General features: G+C 37.0%; 1 protein-coding gene across 3 annotated transcripts in view; it reads left to right on the top strand.

Annotated features, from left to right (window-relative positions):
• The window catches only part of snx29 (sorting nexin 29), a 124948-nt gene that overhangs the window by 82927 nt on the left and 25023 nt on the right, over positions 1 to 16998 (top strand). For all 3 annotated transcript variants that reach the window (XM_079850491.1, XM_079850489.1, XM_079850490.1), the window contains exons 17-18: positions 207 to 262; positions 1326 to 1407. In XM_079850491.1, coding sequence (XP_079706617.1) covers positions 207 to 262; positions 1326 to 1407 — 138 coding nt within the window. The remainder of the gene's footprint in view (positions 1 to 206; positions 263 to 1325; positions 1408 to 16998) is intronic.

Raw genomic sequence — 16998 nt, 5'->3', positions numbered from 1 at the left:
TTCTTCATTAAAATTTTTACTTTGGACCAAATCAATTATTTTCAGTGAATATTGCTGGACTGTCATGCTTTTATCAGATAAGACCGTAAATTACAGAATTTAGCTGGTTTGGAAGTTTATGCAACAGTACAGTGTTAATCAGCAAACTCAGCTGGACGCAAAAGGAAACGCTCACCATGACCTCATGCGCTCTGCTTTTTGGACAGGTGCCAGGGGACCTGAGCCAGACCTCTGACGATCCCAGCCTATCTGACTTCGAGACGTAAGTGGCCTCCTACTCGCTGTTCTTTTTATATTTGTGTGTATGTGTGTTGGAGGTGGTGTACAGCGAGCCTCTTTAGAGAATCTAATCGATGGTATGGAATTCCATAAAGAGATGCCTCCGATCTGACGGAAAAGACTGTGCTAAAAATAGGGAGGTTGAATGCTGCTTCTGTTTTTACATTCGGAGCTTTCATGCACCTCTTCCACACAGCTATAACCTTTGTACATGAGAAGATGTCAGTCATTAAAAACGGTTGAAGAAAATGCATGCAATGTTAAACTTCTGGGTCATGTAAAAGGCTATTTCTATATTGTATTTCTATTACATTGCAGAACTTAAAAATCACATCCTCTTTTTGTACGACATTGATTGTAATGATAGTAATGAAAAGTTATCTTGAATAAATTACTTGCTCATCAGAAATTATATTCTCTGCTGAATTAAGCCTTCGTCTGAGGTAAATATTGACATATTCCTCAAGGTGGAAAAAGTAGATGCATATGATGAAGCTTGATGCTTTGTTTTATGGATGCAATATGGAGGGTGTTTGCGTCTCAGATGGATGGTAACCGAATGAATAGCCTGAGCTGCATGTGCTTGTGACCACATTACAGATAATGAGCTCAGATGGGAGAGACTGTACCTCTTGTTGGTTTCATTTGGAATATTAGAGAATATTTGTTTTCCATTCAATTTCAAGCTTTCTATAGGCATATTTCTCCTGTCTGTGTGTGAGGCAAGTATATGCTGAGTTTTGATTCGTTTGGAGATTCCTGTTTTCATAATTTTACAAAACACAATTTTTTGTTGTTTTTGAGTGTACACAACTTTTGTATGACCCAAAATTAGTATTTTAAGTTTTCGATCGCATTGGTTTCATCCACCGACATCAGAGAGTTTATGGTTTAAGTTTATAATTTTTTCCCCTGTCTGTTTGTTAAAAGACTTAAAAGACCCCTGGGCAGATAAAGTGATTATAGCTACACTAAACGTCTCTTCTTTTGAGATGTTCTCTAATTAGACTTTCCCCATGTGTTCTTTCCTTCCCTGTCTCTCTAAGAACTCAACGTGCCCTTGTCAACGTGTGGATCCCCTCTGTGTTCCTTCAAGGTCGGGCTGCCAACGCCTATCATGTATATCAGGTAGTTCTTTTAATCAGAATTTAATCCACCATGTACTACTGGAAAATTTGTAATCTTCTCCTAACCACCCTTTTCCCTCACAGTATGTAATTGAAATGCTCTGTCATTTGGACTGTATGACAAGTTTGCTGACTTAAGCCAAGTGAAAAAAGACTGAAAGTTGATGTCCTTTGAACAGTGGTGAATCATGGTTAATTCATTTGCTATCTCTATACTCCCAGTTTTCTGTAAAAAAAAAAAAAAAGAAAAGTTATTACAAGAGCAGAAAAATCCAAAATATCATAGCCTAGTTGTGGGGAGGCCTTCAAATATTGTGTTGGACAACATGGGGCCTTTGAGTCAAAAGGGTTGAGATCCACTGGCTTTGACATTTTAAGTTGACACTGACAGTTTTTATTTGTGTAAAAATGAGTTTCAGAAATATGAGTATGATCTGCATTTAGTTATGATACCGATACCAACAACCGATACTATGCAGCGTGTACAGTACAGTGCTTGCGACAAAGAAACACGGACAACAGAGCAAACAGAGAGCAGAATGGAGATATTAGAGAAGGATGTCTATGAAGTAAATGTATCGTAAATTAATTAATAGAATATAAATTAATAGAATAGAACAAATTAAATATTTACCCCTATATAGCTGCTGTGCGCAAGCTCTGTGTATTGAGCACTCAGTGGCACAGACGCGCGAGCTTGTCGAGCGCACATCCTTTTTTCAATAATTATTATTATCGCTGGAAAGTTTGTAGTTCGCTCGGATATGGCAATAGCCATAAGTAAAATGAGGAGCATATTACTAATGTCAACTGATGATAAAGAGAAAGAGAGAGCGCACTTTTGTTGCATGCTCTTGATTGTTGATCGTTCACTCAGCACATGTGTCATTTGAATTTAAACTAAATCGTATGTGCAAGTAAAAACATGAACTGATGATTTATGATAATGCTGCCTCTCGGAGAGCGTGCGAATAGCCTTTTAAATTGAGTTCTCTTTCATTTATTCTTGCTTTTGAACGGACAAATTCACACAAAATTATGTCAAAATGCCCATATAGGCAAGTATCCTTGTGAAACAGTTGATTATGTCTTAGGTGAACTTAAACGGTTGAAAAGGAAACACATGTAACAGTATGTTGGATACGTGCAGCTCTTAAAGTGACAGCAGCCTAATAAACCTACTGCTGTCTTTGTCCTCAATGTTAATCTGACAACAAAAGACAAAGCGATTGGTTGAGCCCTGCTGGAGCAGCTCTAAATATTAACTGTTATTAAATTAAAGATAAATTATGAGTAATAATACGAACAGTGAAAGTAACAGTAGCTCCCACAATACATTTTAACAGGTGTAATTAGGCATGAAAATAACTGAAGGAATAATCTATTTGCCAATCCAACTAATTTGATTCATATTCTTTTGGTTTCTCTGCCCAATATTTTTTGTTTATTTATTAAAAATGCAATGAAAATACAGGTATTGGTACTCGGTATCGGCAAGTACTAAAATAAAAGTATCGGTATCCAGACTTGTTCTGGAAAAAGTGGTATCGGTGCATTCCTAGTTATATTGAGGAAATACATTGTATACATAAGTACTTAAATTGAAGAGTACATCTGAAACAGAAGAGTTCGATACTTTTATTGTTTTGTAGTTCGGTCGCATTTTTATTGCATGTAGGACTATGTTAAAACAAATATTTCTCCCAGATTTAGTTTAGAATGAACTACAATAAGTAAAAAAAATAAAATAATTGTACATGTGCTAATGTGAGTCACCATCGGAAAGACCGCTGGAAAAGAGAACAGACAAAAGCATGTTGAAATGACCCCAAACCGAAGCACATTGTATCCTGCACAACAGGCATATTGACATATAGAGTATACAGGTGATATGATGATACGACACTTTGTAATGTAGCTATTTTCATACAATAGTGACCCTTGCACTTTCTATAACAGTATAGATTACCAGGAGACCCTCCTAAGTAGCAATAGTGCCCCCACATATTAGTTGATTTTGCCGAGTCAATTGGTTTTGACAGGGTTTTTCGATTTTCTCTGAGTGTTCCCTCGAGTCTGGCCTTGAAATGGATCCCCATGGAAATGGATCCATTGTTTTTTCAAGGCATGACTGATGGATAATGCTTTCCACTATTTTAGATTTAACCCAGTGTAGCAGGGCTTCTCATTTTCTGATGATTGATGACTCCAGGCGCTTGTGTCTCTCACATGAGCACTAATGTCATCGGCATGTTTATGTGTTGGATGTCATCGGCATGTTTATGTGTTGGGAAATACCTGCATTAATTTAATCCTTCATGCAGAGAGACGCCCACCAGTGTCTACACTAGACTACACTTTCAAGAGCCCGTCTGGTTTTTCTTAGCAGTGTTCAGAAAACTTCCAGTTAGGGTTTTATGATTGGAATAGCACAGGGGAAACTATAGGCATTAACTTAAAGGTGGGGTATGTGATTCTCTTTTTTGTCCATTTTTCAAAATCACTTGAAATCCTATTCCTAACCCACTTAAAGCCACTGAGTTAGAAGCACTGAAATGAAAATTAAGAAATTTAATCATCTGTGGAATGGACAGGACTCGAAAAACTCCAGCCAATCATTTCCAAGACCACCTAGAATCATTGGACAGTAAGTTCATCAATCAAACGGTCGTACCATACCCCCCTCCCCCCATCCCCCTCGTGCATGATTGCGCGTCCATGTTCTTCGAATGGGGGGAGTCAGGACCAGCGTTGGAGGAAAGAAGGTTGGACCATTTGAGTTGTGTATTTAAAGGACCATTGAAAATGTGCAGTTAAAGGGGTCAAGACAACCCTTAGCACTGTTGTCAAGGGTATGTTCATTACCCAAGGTTTTGGCACAAAGAAAAAAAGAGGGCAGGAAAAAAAATTAGGTAGGAGAGAGACTACCTAGAGTGAACAAGCAATTTTCTGGAAACATGATATTTTTTCACGTTTCTTTGAATAGAAAGTTCAAAAGAAAGACATTTATCTGAAATGGAAATCTTTTGTAACATTATAAATGTCTTCACTGTCACTCTTTATCTATTCAATGCATCCTTGCTGAATAAAACTATCAATTTCGTTCAAAAAAGTATTTACCCCAAACTACTAATACAACTACATAATTACAAATATTTAAATATTATTTACTGTTTATAATAGCTGGACAATAGATAGTATATTCATGCTATCATTATTTGTTTAGCCCTGCTGTTGGCATAAATTAATCAAATGTCTTTGTTGCAGTCCACAGCAGTATTTGTTGGTTAAAAGGCAACAAATGAACAATCTATGATCTCTAAGAACAGAACCATATATTTATAGATTTGCTTTTGCAGCCGTTCAATGTGCTAAATTTCCTTCTAAAAGTAGAAAAATACAGTGCGATGCATCTCCATGTGAATAAATTGCAATAGATCCTGAATTATACATCAGCTTTGATGACAGTGCATTCTGATCTATATTGAGTGACTGTATAATTTGGTAACAAAAAGAATATATCAAAAAATCATCTGGCTCCTGAATGTTTCATTTTATGAGTCAGTGGCTCCAAAGTCAAATTTGTTTTTAGTCTGGAGTCCTGCATCAGCCTGGCAGCAGATTATGGCACATTACCACCACTGTCCAAAATTGCAGCTACTCCATTTCCCACTTTTTGTGTTTCTGCCACTCGTTTTTGCTTTGCCCCTATAAAATAAATCAGAGTGCCATTGAATTCCATAGACAGAATGTAATTGATCTTCAGTAATATTACCAGGGCTTTGTTTTGTTGTGAAGATTTCTACCTTCTTTGTTTCATGTCACTTAATGAAAAAATATAACAGCTGCCTAAAACAACTCATTCATGCTTATGCAATTTTGCCAGAAAGGGTTATTAAAAAAAGCAGATGTAATGACTGTTATAATGTGGATTTACTGGGGCTGTGTCGTTCTGGTGTTTTCCTTTATTTCAGTGCAAATGTTCTTGGTGATGTCTCGCAGAAATGGCCGATATTGTATTATGGTTGTGCCCATTGATCTGAAGTGTTAATGGTGCTGCTCTGCCTTTGTAAAGAGTTGCTGTGGTGATGGGGTCTTATAAAGAGATTTTATATGGTGGCAGGCAGCAATCGCAGAATACACCTTTCTCTCTTTTTATCACCCTGTTCTTTTCTCCTTACCCTTCCCTCATACCTCCTGTCTTCAAAGACATAAGAGGTGGAGACGAGGTCTGCAACCTCGCATTGCTCGGTTGTCGCTACGGCGGGTTTTCCAGACTGGCAGATCACTGTCAGCCAAAATGTCTACCAAATGTCTAAATATTATATATTTCCCATGTGTTTTTATATGCAACATTATGAAATGAATGCATTTGTAAATTAATTGATCATGAAATTTATACATTAGTGGAGTAATTGTGAAACTATTTACTCTGAAAAGTGGTGTATTTTGGCATACGTGATATATGAGGTTGTGGGGCAGCAGTGCTCATAAAAAGGTTTACCTCCTACCTCCTTACCCATTTTTGTGTTTAATAAGGACTCATTCTATCCCCTAACCCTTACAGAAAACATTATGCATGTTTGCATTTTCAAAAAATGAAAAACAAAAACAAAACCATCAATTAGTATAATTTATTAAATTATCTAAAATCTTGTCCCCACAATGTCAAATTTTTTTGGTTTTACTATCCTATGGGGACTTTTGGTCCCCACAACATAGGGAATACCTGGACCACACACACAAGGATAATATGTAATTTGATCAATACATGTATAACAAATAGGGGTGGGAATCACAGGGTACCTCACGATACGATACACGGCTCACAACACCGATAATATCACGATACAGCAATTCTGCGCTAATCAGTATATTGCTAGACAAACAATAATGATACATCACGATATCTGTCTAACTATGAAAACAAAATGCCTGTGAAAAGGTTAAGTGAGGGTTTTTTCTCTTTATTCAAGTCCAAACTGTTAGAAACAGCACAAAAAAATGTTTTTCAGTCTATAAATTGGGAACATCTCAGTGTATCTCTCAGCGGATCCCTAATATATCCACTGATAGACAGATCCGCCGATAGACACTTGCTTGCAAATGCTCCTGTGTGTATCTAAGCGCCTGGTGAAGAACGTTTGTCCCATCAATGGTATAAAAGCCGAAGTGGGTCCAGACTTTGGACTTAAACGTGGTTTGGGCTTCTATTATTTTTCTCACACTCACCAGCAGGGAAGTCTATTTAGAGCGCCATATTTTATTCATTAAAATATGGATATTTGGCGCCAACGTATCGATTCTCGTATTGCACGGAGAAGGACAAAGATATATCGCCCTATCACTATTTTGTCCCACCCCTAATAACAAAGCTGTTAATTGCATGTTCATTCCACTTAAGCAGTGTTGCATTTTGTTGAGGTCATCCTGGCACCGTTTTTTAAGGGTAGACTGGCTCGACACTGATGCCCTCAACAAAGTAACAATGTTTTCGCCCTAAATAAAGGGGCTAGAATAGCTTCCTTTGCAAGGCTTTCCCTGGTGTTCCAGTGCTCTGTGTTTGCTCTTAGCTTATTGAAGTGCACATATACAAGCACTGAAATCCTCAGTCAGAATTTAGTTTTTTAAAATGAGTTATTCCCTTTGATCAGCAAAACCAGCTGAGCCCACTGCCTCCCAACTCTGCAAAGTTCTTGTTTTTATGAACTAATGAGATTTGATAACTCTCTTCTTTTTTTTCTCTCCCCCTTTTATTTCCATTTTGAATATTTCCTATAGCTAATGATTAGGGTGAGAACACAACCAAATGATGTGTCTGTACTCGTGGCTTCTAACGTGAATGTTCCTCAGTAACTGAGCGTTGATATTATGTAAGTCCATCTTAAATGACTTCTCCAGTGATATCATTGAATATGCACACATAAGTGACTATTGAATTAGTATAAATCCGCAGAAAAGTGGACATCTCCATAATTTATGTCATGGCCTCTCCCCAGTGAGGATGTACTGAAGACTCTAATATCAATATCACAGCCTCCAGTCGCTTGCCCATTAAAAGAGTCTAATTTAAACTGAAACTGGCTCGACTTAAAAAGGAAAATGATAGATGCTGCATGCATGAGCAGGGCGCAGTGCGCAAAGCTGAATCCTGCATATGTATTTTGAAGGATATTACGCTGATTATAGTGTAATGATGATCAGGATGGTGAAGCCGGTGATTATGATTATAATGAGAATCACGATGACGGTTAGTAAGATAATGATTCTCATTGCAGTCAGATCATCGCCGGGCTGTTATTAATTGCAAAGTACTTTCCACGTCGACATTAAAAATTGCCCGCCAGCTATTGTGCCACTCTATTTGATTGAAATCTGGCAGGGAGGGCACTCATGATGAATGGATCATTGCTTGTTTTTCTTGGTCGTATCTTACGAGACATCTTTTTCAGTACAGAAAAGTATCCAGCCGTTGAATTCAGCCTGTTAGACATTAAATACCAATTGTATTTCCATATCATCAATCATACACAGAGGTTTTCAGGGGTGTCTCATGGGTTATGGCAGGTCGCTTTTTGCTGTGGTGCTTCCTCATGTCTAAATAGTTTATTATTAGGTTAACACCCGGGGAAGGGAGAAGGTGTGAGAGTGTATGTTTAACCTTTAGAACGATGCTCGTTACAAAGCAGAACTGATCTCTCACTCATCCTCATTATGGTGGCTATGGATCCGCACTCATGACTAATTCATACGGAGCGGACGGCTGGAGCTCACTGGGGCCAGAACCTCACTGAACGATGGGTAGACTCAATGACTTCATAGCTGGCTGAGGAGACAAGATGTCAGTTCCCTGAAACTCCCTTTCACAGTTTCCCTTGCCTTTTCTTCCTCTGTTTTTCTCTCTTGGCTGCTCAAGTGGCATTTCAAATCCTTTCACAAATATAATAAATTTGAGAGCAATATTGCGGCTATCAGTTTTTCATGGATGCTTGATTTAGGCCCCGAGCAATATGTTTCACATTAGTGAGTATTTCATTTCAAAATAGTGAGACTTGTCTGGATGGACCTTTTTATAGACTGTTTATGTTCTTCTAAACCAGCGTTTCCAGACCTTTTTTTTTTTCTTATGTAACCCCATATCCCAATCAATAAGGTTAAAGTACATTTTCGTTGACTCTAAACCAGATGTGTTCCTTTTATGTGAAATATAACTGTAGATCATTCCGGATGATTTAAATTGGCCGATTATTGCAGTGATTCACTAAAAGCAATCAATACTGTGGGTAAAAAACAGACTCGCCGAAATATATGTAGCTCCCTCTCCCTTATTATTGCTTGTTTGTCTATTACAAGTTTTGACAGTTTTGCATGCAGAAAGACCTCATGGGATGTTTCACAAAAATGAGGGGCGGGGGCCTGTCCCAAATGGCACCCTAAACACTCGCGGTCCTCCTACTAGTCCACACTTTCGTGACATAATGCTGCTTGGACTGTCGGGAAGAAGTCTATTGCGTCTCGGGGAGAGGAGCGCTCTGCATTTAACTCCGGTGGTGACGAGGCTCTGTTCGATTCAGGTGTGCCTCATCCTGCGCTGCCAGTCCTGGTAGTTTCAGCGCACCCATATATATATATATATATATATATATATATATACTCTCTCTCACACCCACTCCAGTCGGGAACCTGGCAATTTAAGTGACGGGGTGGCAATGATAATAAGGGGGAGGCAGCCGTTCTGTCACAATATCTATACATACATACATAAATACACACTACCATTCAAAAGTTTTGATTCCGTAAGATTTTAGTAATGTTTTTAAAAGAAGTCTCTTATGCACACCAAGGCTACATTTTATTGATCAAATATGGTAAAAATGGTAAAAACAGAACTACTTCAGAACTCTTCAGTATCACATGATCTTTCAGAAATTATTCTGAAATGCTGATTTGGTGCTCAAGAAACAGCTCTTATTATTATCAATGTTGAAAACAGTTGTGCTGATTAATGTTTTAGTGGAAACTGAGATACATTTTTTTTAAGGTAACTTTGATGAAGAGAAAGTTCAAAAGAACAGCATTTATATGAAATTTAAATCTTCTGTAATATTATACATGTCTTTACTGTTAATCAATGTAATGCACCCTTGCTTAAAACTATTAATTTAAAAATAAAAACTAATGTTGACCCCAAACTTTTGAATGGTAGTTTGTGTATATATGTGTATAAATAAATACTTGTAGTATTTACAGAACATTTATCCCCTGTAGAATTGGGCATTTAAAAGGCAATTTAGCCAAAGTTAAATGGACAAGAATCTAAATGTTTTTTGGTTGTGCTGGACTTGAGCATGTTGTGTGCTGGCCTGAGCTCATACTGGTCCAGATTGCATATTTATAGTTATCACACTCTCTTAACCTTTAAGGCAGTGCACCAAGAGCAGATTGCCTATAAACTGGGATGGGGCTTGGGAAATTGAAAGAGATCTATATACCAGGAGCCAACGAGCCATATCAGGAGCCTACTAATTTAGGAAAATAAAAACGGGCAATATCAACAGGTGAAATAGCCTGTCTGCATTTCTTGCTGAAAGAATCTGCATGAATGGGCTTGCAAGCTCAGTGTTGATCCAGATTTTTGATAGTGGTAGAAAGTTCTTCCCTAATTCAGTTGTAATATAACTTTGTTTCTTACTTAAGTGGCTCTCAGCTAGTTTTTGTTTCATGACCAAGATTTTACATAGGGACTGACAAGTTGTTGTTATACAAAAGTAAACAATCAAGCATTGACATTTATTAATATTACCAGGAACTGGATAGACTAATGGGACGATTGTGGTTTCTGATTTTGGTGGTTTTTATGATTGAATTTAAGTAGTTTTGTGCTTTCGGCAGCCATTAATTGACTAAATTTGGGTAGCTTAGACTTTGATTCGGTATGACCTTTGACAACAACAACAACATAGGTTTCTTGGATGATTTTTCACCTCCTTGGGAAGTTGATTAGGATGGGTACTTTGCTGGACTAACCATGCATGATTATATGGTTATTTTCAGTTTATTGTTTGCATTCCTCATTGGTTATGTTTTCATTGTCCAATCAGAACAGGCCTGTGACCCATTGATTGTGACCCACTGCCTTATTTCCATTATTCCCTATTTTTCCTATTGTGTTATTTGCATCTTGTAAATTGAGCTGCAATCAGTTGCAATCAGATCTGTAATAAACATCTTAGCGGAGCTTGAGCACTAATTGCCCTCCTCACATGCTGCCGCGTGATCGCACTAACCCAGACTAACGGTATTTATGTGCCCATCTGCCGCTGTCTCCTCAGTCCTGCCTGCATCACTCCCTCACGCCTACGCTGGCTCTCGGCATTGTTTGACTTGACCCACAGTGGCCAGAATTTTAGAGGGCTTCTCGCCTCAAATCTTATACCAAATGAGATCGATGTTTGTTGGACAGAAAGGTCAGGCTGAGAATGGCACACCAGCTCCATGTCTAGATTAATATTGCCTTTTGACTCTTATTTTATTTTGTTATTTCAAGCAGCCCTCAACCGTTAGTGGTGGTTGTTTTGGTTATTTTTCAAGGTGACTGATAAGGTCAGATGCAGATCATTCATGGTGTTATCTATATAATAAAAATGATATTATATTATATAAATATTATATAAATACATTTTCTCAATTATTTTATATAACTTTTTCTCAATTGAATTATTATTCACTGCATGATTAATATTCACTACTGTTTAAAGGTTTGGCGTCTGTAAGATTCCAAAGTGTCTTATACTCACCAAGCTGCATTTACTTGATCAAAAATAAAAACAGTAATATTGTGAAATATTATTACAATTTAAAATAAATGTTTTTCATTTCAATGTAATTTAAAATGTGATTAATTTCTGCTTAATATTTTTGAGGAAACAAAATAATTTTTTTCAGGATAATTCAATGAATAGAATGTTCAAAAGCAAACTTTATTTGAAATGGAAATCATTTGTAACATTATGTCTATATATATGTCTTTACTGTCACTTTTGGTAAATTTTTGAAGATTTTAAGTAAATTAAAGATATTTTAAAACGTTTGCTGCATGGTTAAATATGCTACACACAAAAAATGCATTTTGAAAGGGAAAGAAACATATAATTCAATTACATGCAACTAACCTTCAACCAAATCCTACCCTAACCCTATAGTAAGTACATGTAGTTGCTTAATATTACTCGGTACTTAAATATATAATTACACTGTAACAATGACACCTTAAAATAAAGTGTAACCTAATTTTTCTTCTGTTTTTCTCTGTTCACAGAAGCGCTGCAGGTGTGTGATGTGACTATGTGTGAATCCTCATGTTCTGTTGTTTATGCTGCTATTTGCGCAATCAATACTAAACCCCTGGAAAACTAATTTTGCTATTTTATCTATTCTGATTTAATTTAATTTATTTCTATTTTAACATAACGATATTGGTCAGGGAAAAAATGAACATACCTACATGTAACCATGATTTACCACGAGTTTAACAGGGTTTAACTCATATTTTAAGGTTCTTGAATGTCATCTGGAAGGATAATGGTTACGCTTTGAACATGACATGAGCACACACACCTGCTTGCACTTTGCACACAGGTGACAGATGTTGCGGCTGAATGTTCCTAGTGAAAAACTCTCTTCTCACTCATCCTTATTGCTCCCTCTCCTCCTTTCCTTCCTCTCTTCATTTCTCTCTCTGGCTCTGTCATTCCTTTTACACCATGACTCTGGCACAGCAATCTTCCAAATGGATTCTATTTTCTGCCTAATTTGGCAAATGTTTTGTCTCGGTAGAACTGGAGTGTAGAGTGAACTTGGGGGTGGGTGTCAAATTGTAGGGCCGTGTACCATCATGAGTGTGCTTTCCAGAATCAGTCCTCAAAACTGTATAAATAGATTTTACTTGTGAATGGAGTTATTTAAGATGTTCTACTTAGTGTAACCTGGTTTTGGACACAGCATCAGAATTTTGTTCATAATGTTGATTCCGGTCCTCTAATTTTGGCACGTTTGGCCCTGTTGGGCTTTTAGAACATCAAAATGGTCTCAAAATGCAGTTTTTCTTTCATTCTCAGTATTTTATTTAATTTGTCTAATAACAGTGGACTAACAGTGGAGTTATTTAGCCTGGGTTTCCCCATGCTGCCTTGCACGCAGCGCGATTTTATTCACGCTGCTAGGCAGCCTGGATACCATGGACCAGATTTTCCCCTAAAAAAGGGAACCAACCACAGAACGGGGAGGGAGCAGCAAGACGATGACGACGTCAATGCGACACACCAAAGCAGTTTGTTTATATCTATGGATCCAACATGGCATCAGACGCGAAGTTACCTTTCGATGCAGCCTTAGATAGTGTTCTAAGTAGTTTAGAACGCAAGTTTATTTCGTCTTATTCCTCGTTGAATTTCTGCCGCTCTACATACGTCATCTGGTATAATTGAAACGATTGGCTATGAGCTACGTACAGGCGCATTTGATAGACATTCGTAGCGCCCAATAAACGGCTCTGGGCATTCGTAAACCACGCCTCAAATATGAGAAAATGAACATATGGTTCCCAGACCACGTCTCAATGAGAAAGAGGTCTGACGTTAGCCAGGCTAGGAGTTATTGAAAAAGGGATAGAAATTACTTTTTAAAACTCATTTTGTGTACCCTAAATACAATTAAATATCAAATATCTGGCAGGTATTTTTGGCTTGAGTTCACAAAATTATAGCTTGATTAGTAATGATGCACATTAAACAACTTAAACAAGGGGTACATTTTGTTTGGTGGAAATTATGCTTAAAAAATCATAATTGGAATGACAATTGAAAAATGTATATAAATTATCACTTATCAGTTAATATAAATTATTAATATAAATGAGCATTATATTAATGTGGCTTATTTATTTCACTCTTTGTACAGATATCATCATTTGAAATTGAAGTGTATCTGTTTGAAGTAGGTCAGATACACTAACTTTAAAAGAAAATTCTAAATAAAAATATAAAAATATACTTTAAAAATTATGATAATCTGCACAAAGAGTGAAATTAATAAACCACATACCGATTTATTGTGTGGATAATGATTATGTATTGAATTTTTTTTTAACTTTTTGTTGACAGTAAAAAGTAACTAAATAACTGCATGTATTTAGTCTAAAATGTATGATATGAACTTTTTTGGGGCATTTTTTTAATGTCCATGTAGCAGTGTAATTGCACAAATAAGTAATGAGTTATTATCAAACTAAACTTTAACACTAAACTAACTAAACTTTATAGTAAGGTTTAGTTAAGTGTTAGTTTCTTGTAATTATGCATGATTTACTGCTATTACTATAGTAAATACATGTAACATGTTTAATATATTAATAGAAAGTCCACTTTTCTACTGAACTTTTGTAGAAAAGCAAGATCAATTCAAATTGATTTGTTTAGTGCTTGTTACAATTTAGAGAAATCTGTTATCAGAGGTGACCATCTCAAAGTCATGTCCATTTGTCAAAAATGTAATAATACAAATAAGATAATACAAATCATGCAGTTAGCTAAGATCATGTATTCATTTAGACATAAACAATGAGTTCATTAAAGCAGTGATTAAGTTGTGATCGTAATTATTACAATAAATAGAAAATTTGGCAGTTGTGTGTTGATTCAAAATTAGGGTCATCGGAAGTCCTGGCAGGGGTTGTCGTCACCTCTTCACTGGTGTTGGGTCATCTGAAATCTTTGTAAGAGGCTGGATCCAAACTGGAGCTGGCGTAATCTCTAGTAACTTCGGGATGGACATCCTGAGATAAAACAGAAAAGTAAATGGAAAAAATGAGTGTAGCTGCTGTTCATAACATTTCAAGCAATACGTAGTCATGCACATTTAATCCGATATAACTGGAGTGCAAGGTTATGATATGCATTATGGAATGCTTGGCTAAAGACATGTTTTTAATCTAGTTTTAAACTGGGAGAGTGAGTCTGAGCTTTATCAGGAAGGCTATTCCAGAGTTAAGGAGCCAAATGTGCAAATGCTGTCCCTCCTTTAGTGGACTTAGATATAGGTACTACCAAAAGTCCAGGGTTTTGTGACCTTAAAGATAGGGTAGGCAATTTTCAGAGAGGCTAGCATTAGCGAGCTAGCTTTAAAAGCATAAGATCCTACCCTCCCTTCAGAGCGTCTCCAAAGCCGCGTCTCCATCAAAACGCATGAATGCATACAGCAGGCAGCAAGATACGGCATTAAAGCACATAATATTACAATAATAAGGAACAAACAACTTAAAGAACACTGAACTGTACTGAACTGTACCAAACTGACTGCTGCAGATTCATTTCGCCGTTGATATTGGCAGATAGGATGTCGTATCATTGCATTTGGACCGAATTCAATGATTGGATGAACATTTTATGGTCCTAAGCCTTCCACAGACTAAATATATGCATATAAATACATTTAGACCACTTAACTTAGTGATTGCTATCAGGATGTAAAGAGACTAGAAGAACTAGCTTAGAGAATGTTTTTCGGAACAAATCACCTACCCTGCTTTTAAAGGGTGTGATGGATTGAAGGGCGATAGAAGATCGGTTAAATACACAGGAGCTAAACACTTTATAGTAGGGCCTTATAGGTCAGTAGCATCACAGATCCAACTAGATCACACTCACAACCTTGCTGTTGTAATGAATATCGGTTACTTTTGTAGAAAACCTCCAACATTACTTGTTGCCGCACTCTAAAGATAACTGATGCCTTTGGCTGATTCACAGCCACACTAGTATTAAACAACAGCACATTCGCTCCTGTGATATTGCTTAACTATCAGTTAGATATGCGTAGTAGAAGCCAGTTAGAGGATCATCATGGATGGAAAGTTTGAAGCTAGTTGATGGAAAATGGGTGAAATGAACCCTGCGGGTGGTTTGTGCATTTCCATTTCTGCACAAAACATCCCTTATTGGGCAAATTAGAATAATGCACATAATTCTAGGATCGACTAAAAGACAAATCTCTCCGGGGGGCCCTCAGCAGGAAGTGACCTCGGCACTCCGGCAGCCACTGATTTGTGCACTGACAACTGTAGTTAAACTGAATGGCTCAGTTGAGAGTGTTTGGAGTCTCTATAGGTAGAAAGAGGGTTTGGCTCTTTCTATATGGTTTGACCATATATGATTCCACCGGAAATAGAAGAGGTCAAACCACAGCATTTACCACAGCTGGGAACCTCCAATTAGACCTGCTTCCAGACCAACATTAATTTGCGGCATTTCATCTTCAGACAAGATTGCTTGCTTGCCCGCTGCTACAACACCTATAAATATGGTGTGGTGTATCTGAGCTGAAACAACAATGCGTTTTTTTTATGTGTGTGTGTGTGTGTCACTGGTAAATCTCTGTAAGGAACACTTCCTCTCTCAATATGGATATTATGAGATATTGTAAATGCTTTTATAGCTGGGCTAAATATTAGCATCCTCCCCCAGGCTGACATTTGCTTTTAGTATGAATCATACACTGGCTGTTCTTTTCTTTCTCCTTTCATTGTTTCTCAACAAAGATAAATGACTTTTCCATTATACTGTCCATAGTGGAGGTAATAAAAATCTGCAAAGGTACATAAGTCTAATAGACATTTCCTCCATATTACAGTAATGCTCAAATGAATAGACTAGACGCAAATTGTTATAAATCATCCACACTGGTATTACAGTACTAGATTAATTAAAGCTGATTAATGTAGTTGTTTTTAATTTTCCCCTATTTACTTGATATTACTTTTTGAGTGGGAGTTACTATGCGGGAAAGACAACCAGATAGCAACACCCTAGCAACTGGGATAACTCTAGCCAGAACACTTGAGCAGTGTGCTTAATGTCGGCATGAAATGGAAGATGCGTCTTTTTTTCCTATTGTGACGTATATCCAAGTGAAACAGCTTCTCGAACAAGAACAAATGTAGGACGGGGCTTGATTTTGTCCATCGGGAATTGATTGGATCAGGATTTAATTGCTATTGTTGCTGTGATCTCATGTGAGTGAGAGAAGAGAAGAGAGTCATTGCAAGAGGGAGGGGAAGGTATTTTGATTAAAGATTACAAGGGCACATTAATTAAAAAATCATAATAATGTGCACAGATAAATAATTTAAAATTAACACTGCAATATTCCATAAAAGAAATTTGATTTCATGGTGACTTTTAACAGCTCAGAACATCTTAGCAACTATAACAAAAGCCTGGAAATGGCCCAGAACACTTGAGTATCACGTCAGAGAGTTTTGCCTCTCGCTTTTTCTTAACATCTAAATCTAGGTTGTAATTATTGAATGAATATTAAGTGAACTGCAGGTGAAATTCAATTAAAAATTTGCTACTTTACTTTATTTTTGAGGATGTTGTTTTGCTTGATTGGACTAATTCCAGAATGTCTTGACATCTTGCCATGAGCTTTAATTTTAATTGAGGTTGGTTTTATTTTTGTCAAGAAAGAGTTTTCAGTGAGAGCTGGATTTCCTCAAACACTTTTTTGCCGTATTAATTTGCGATTATTGAGGGGG

The sequence above is a fragment of the Squalius cephalus genome, assembly GCF_949319135.1.
Source record: "Squalius cephalus genome assembly, chromosome: 19".
Lineage (NCBI taxonomy): Eukaryota > Metazoa > Chordata > Actinopteri > Cypriniformes > Leuciscidae > Squalius > Squalius cephalus.
The sequence above is the reverse complement of the archived record's forward strand: the minus strand, read 5'-3'. Positions and strand labels throughout refer to the sequence as shown.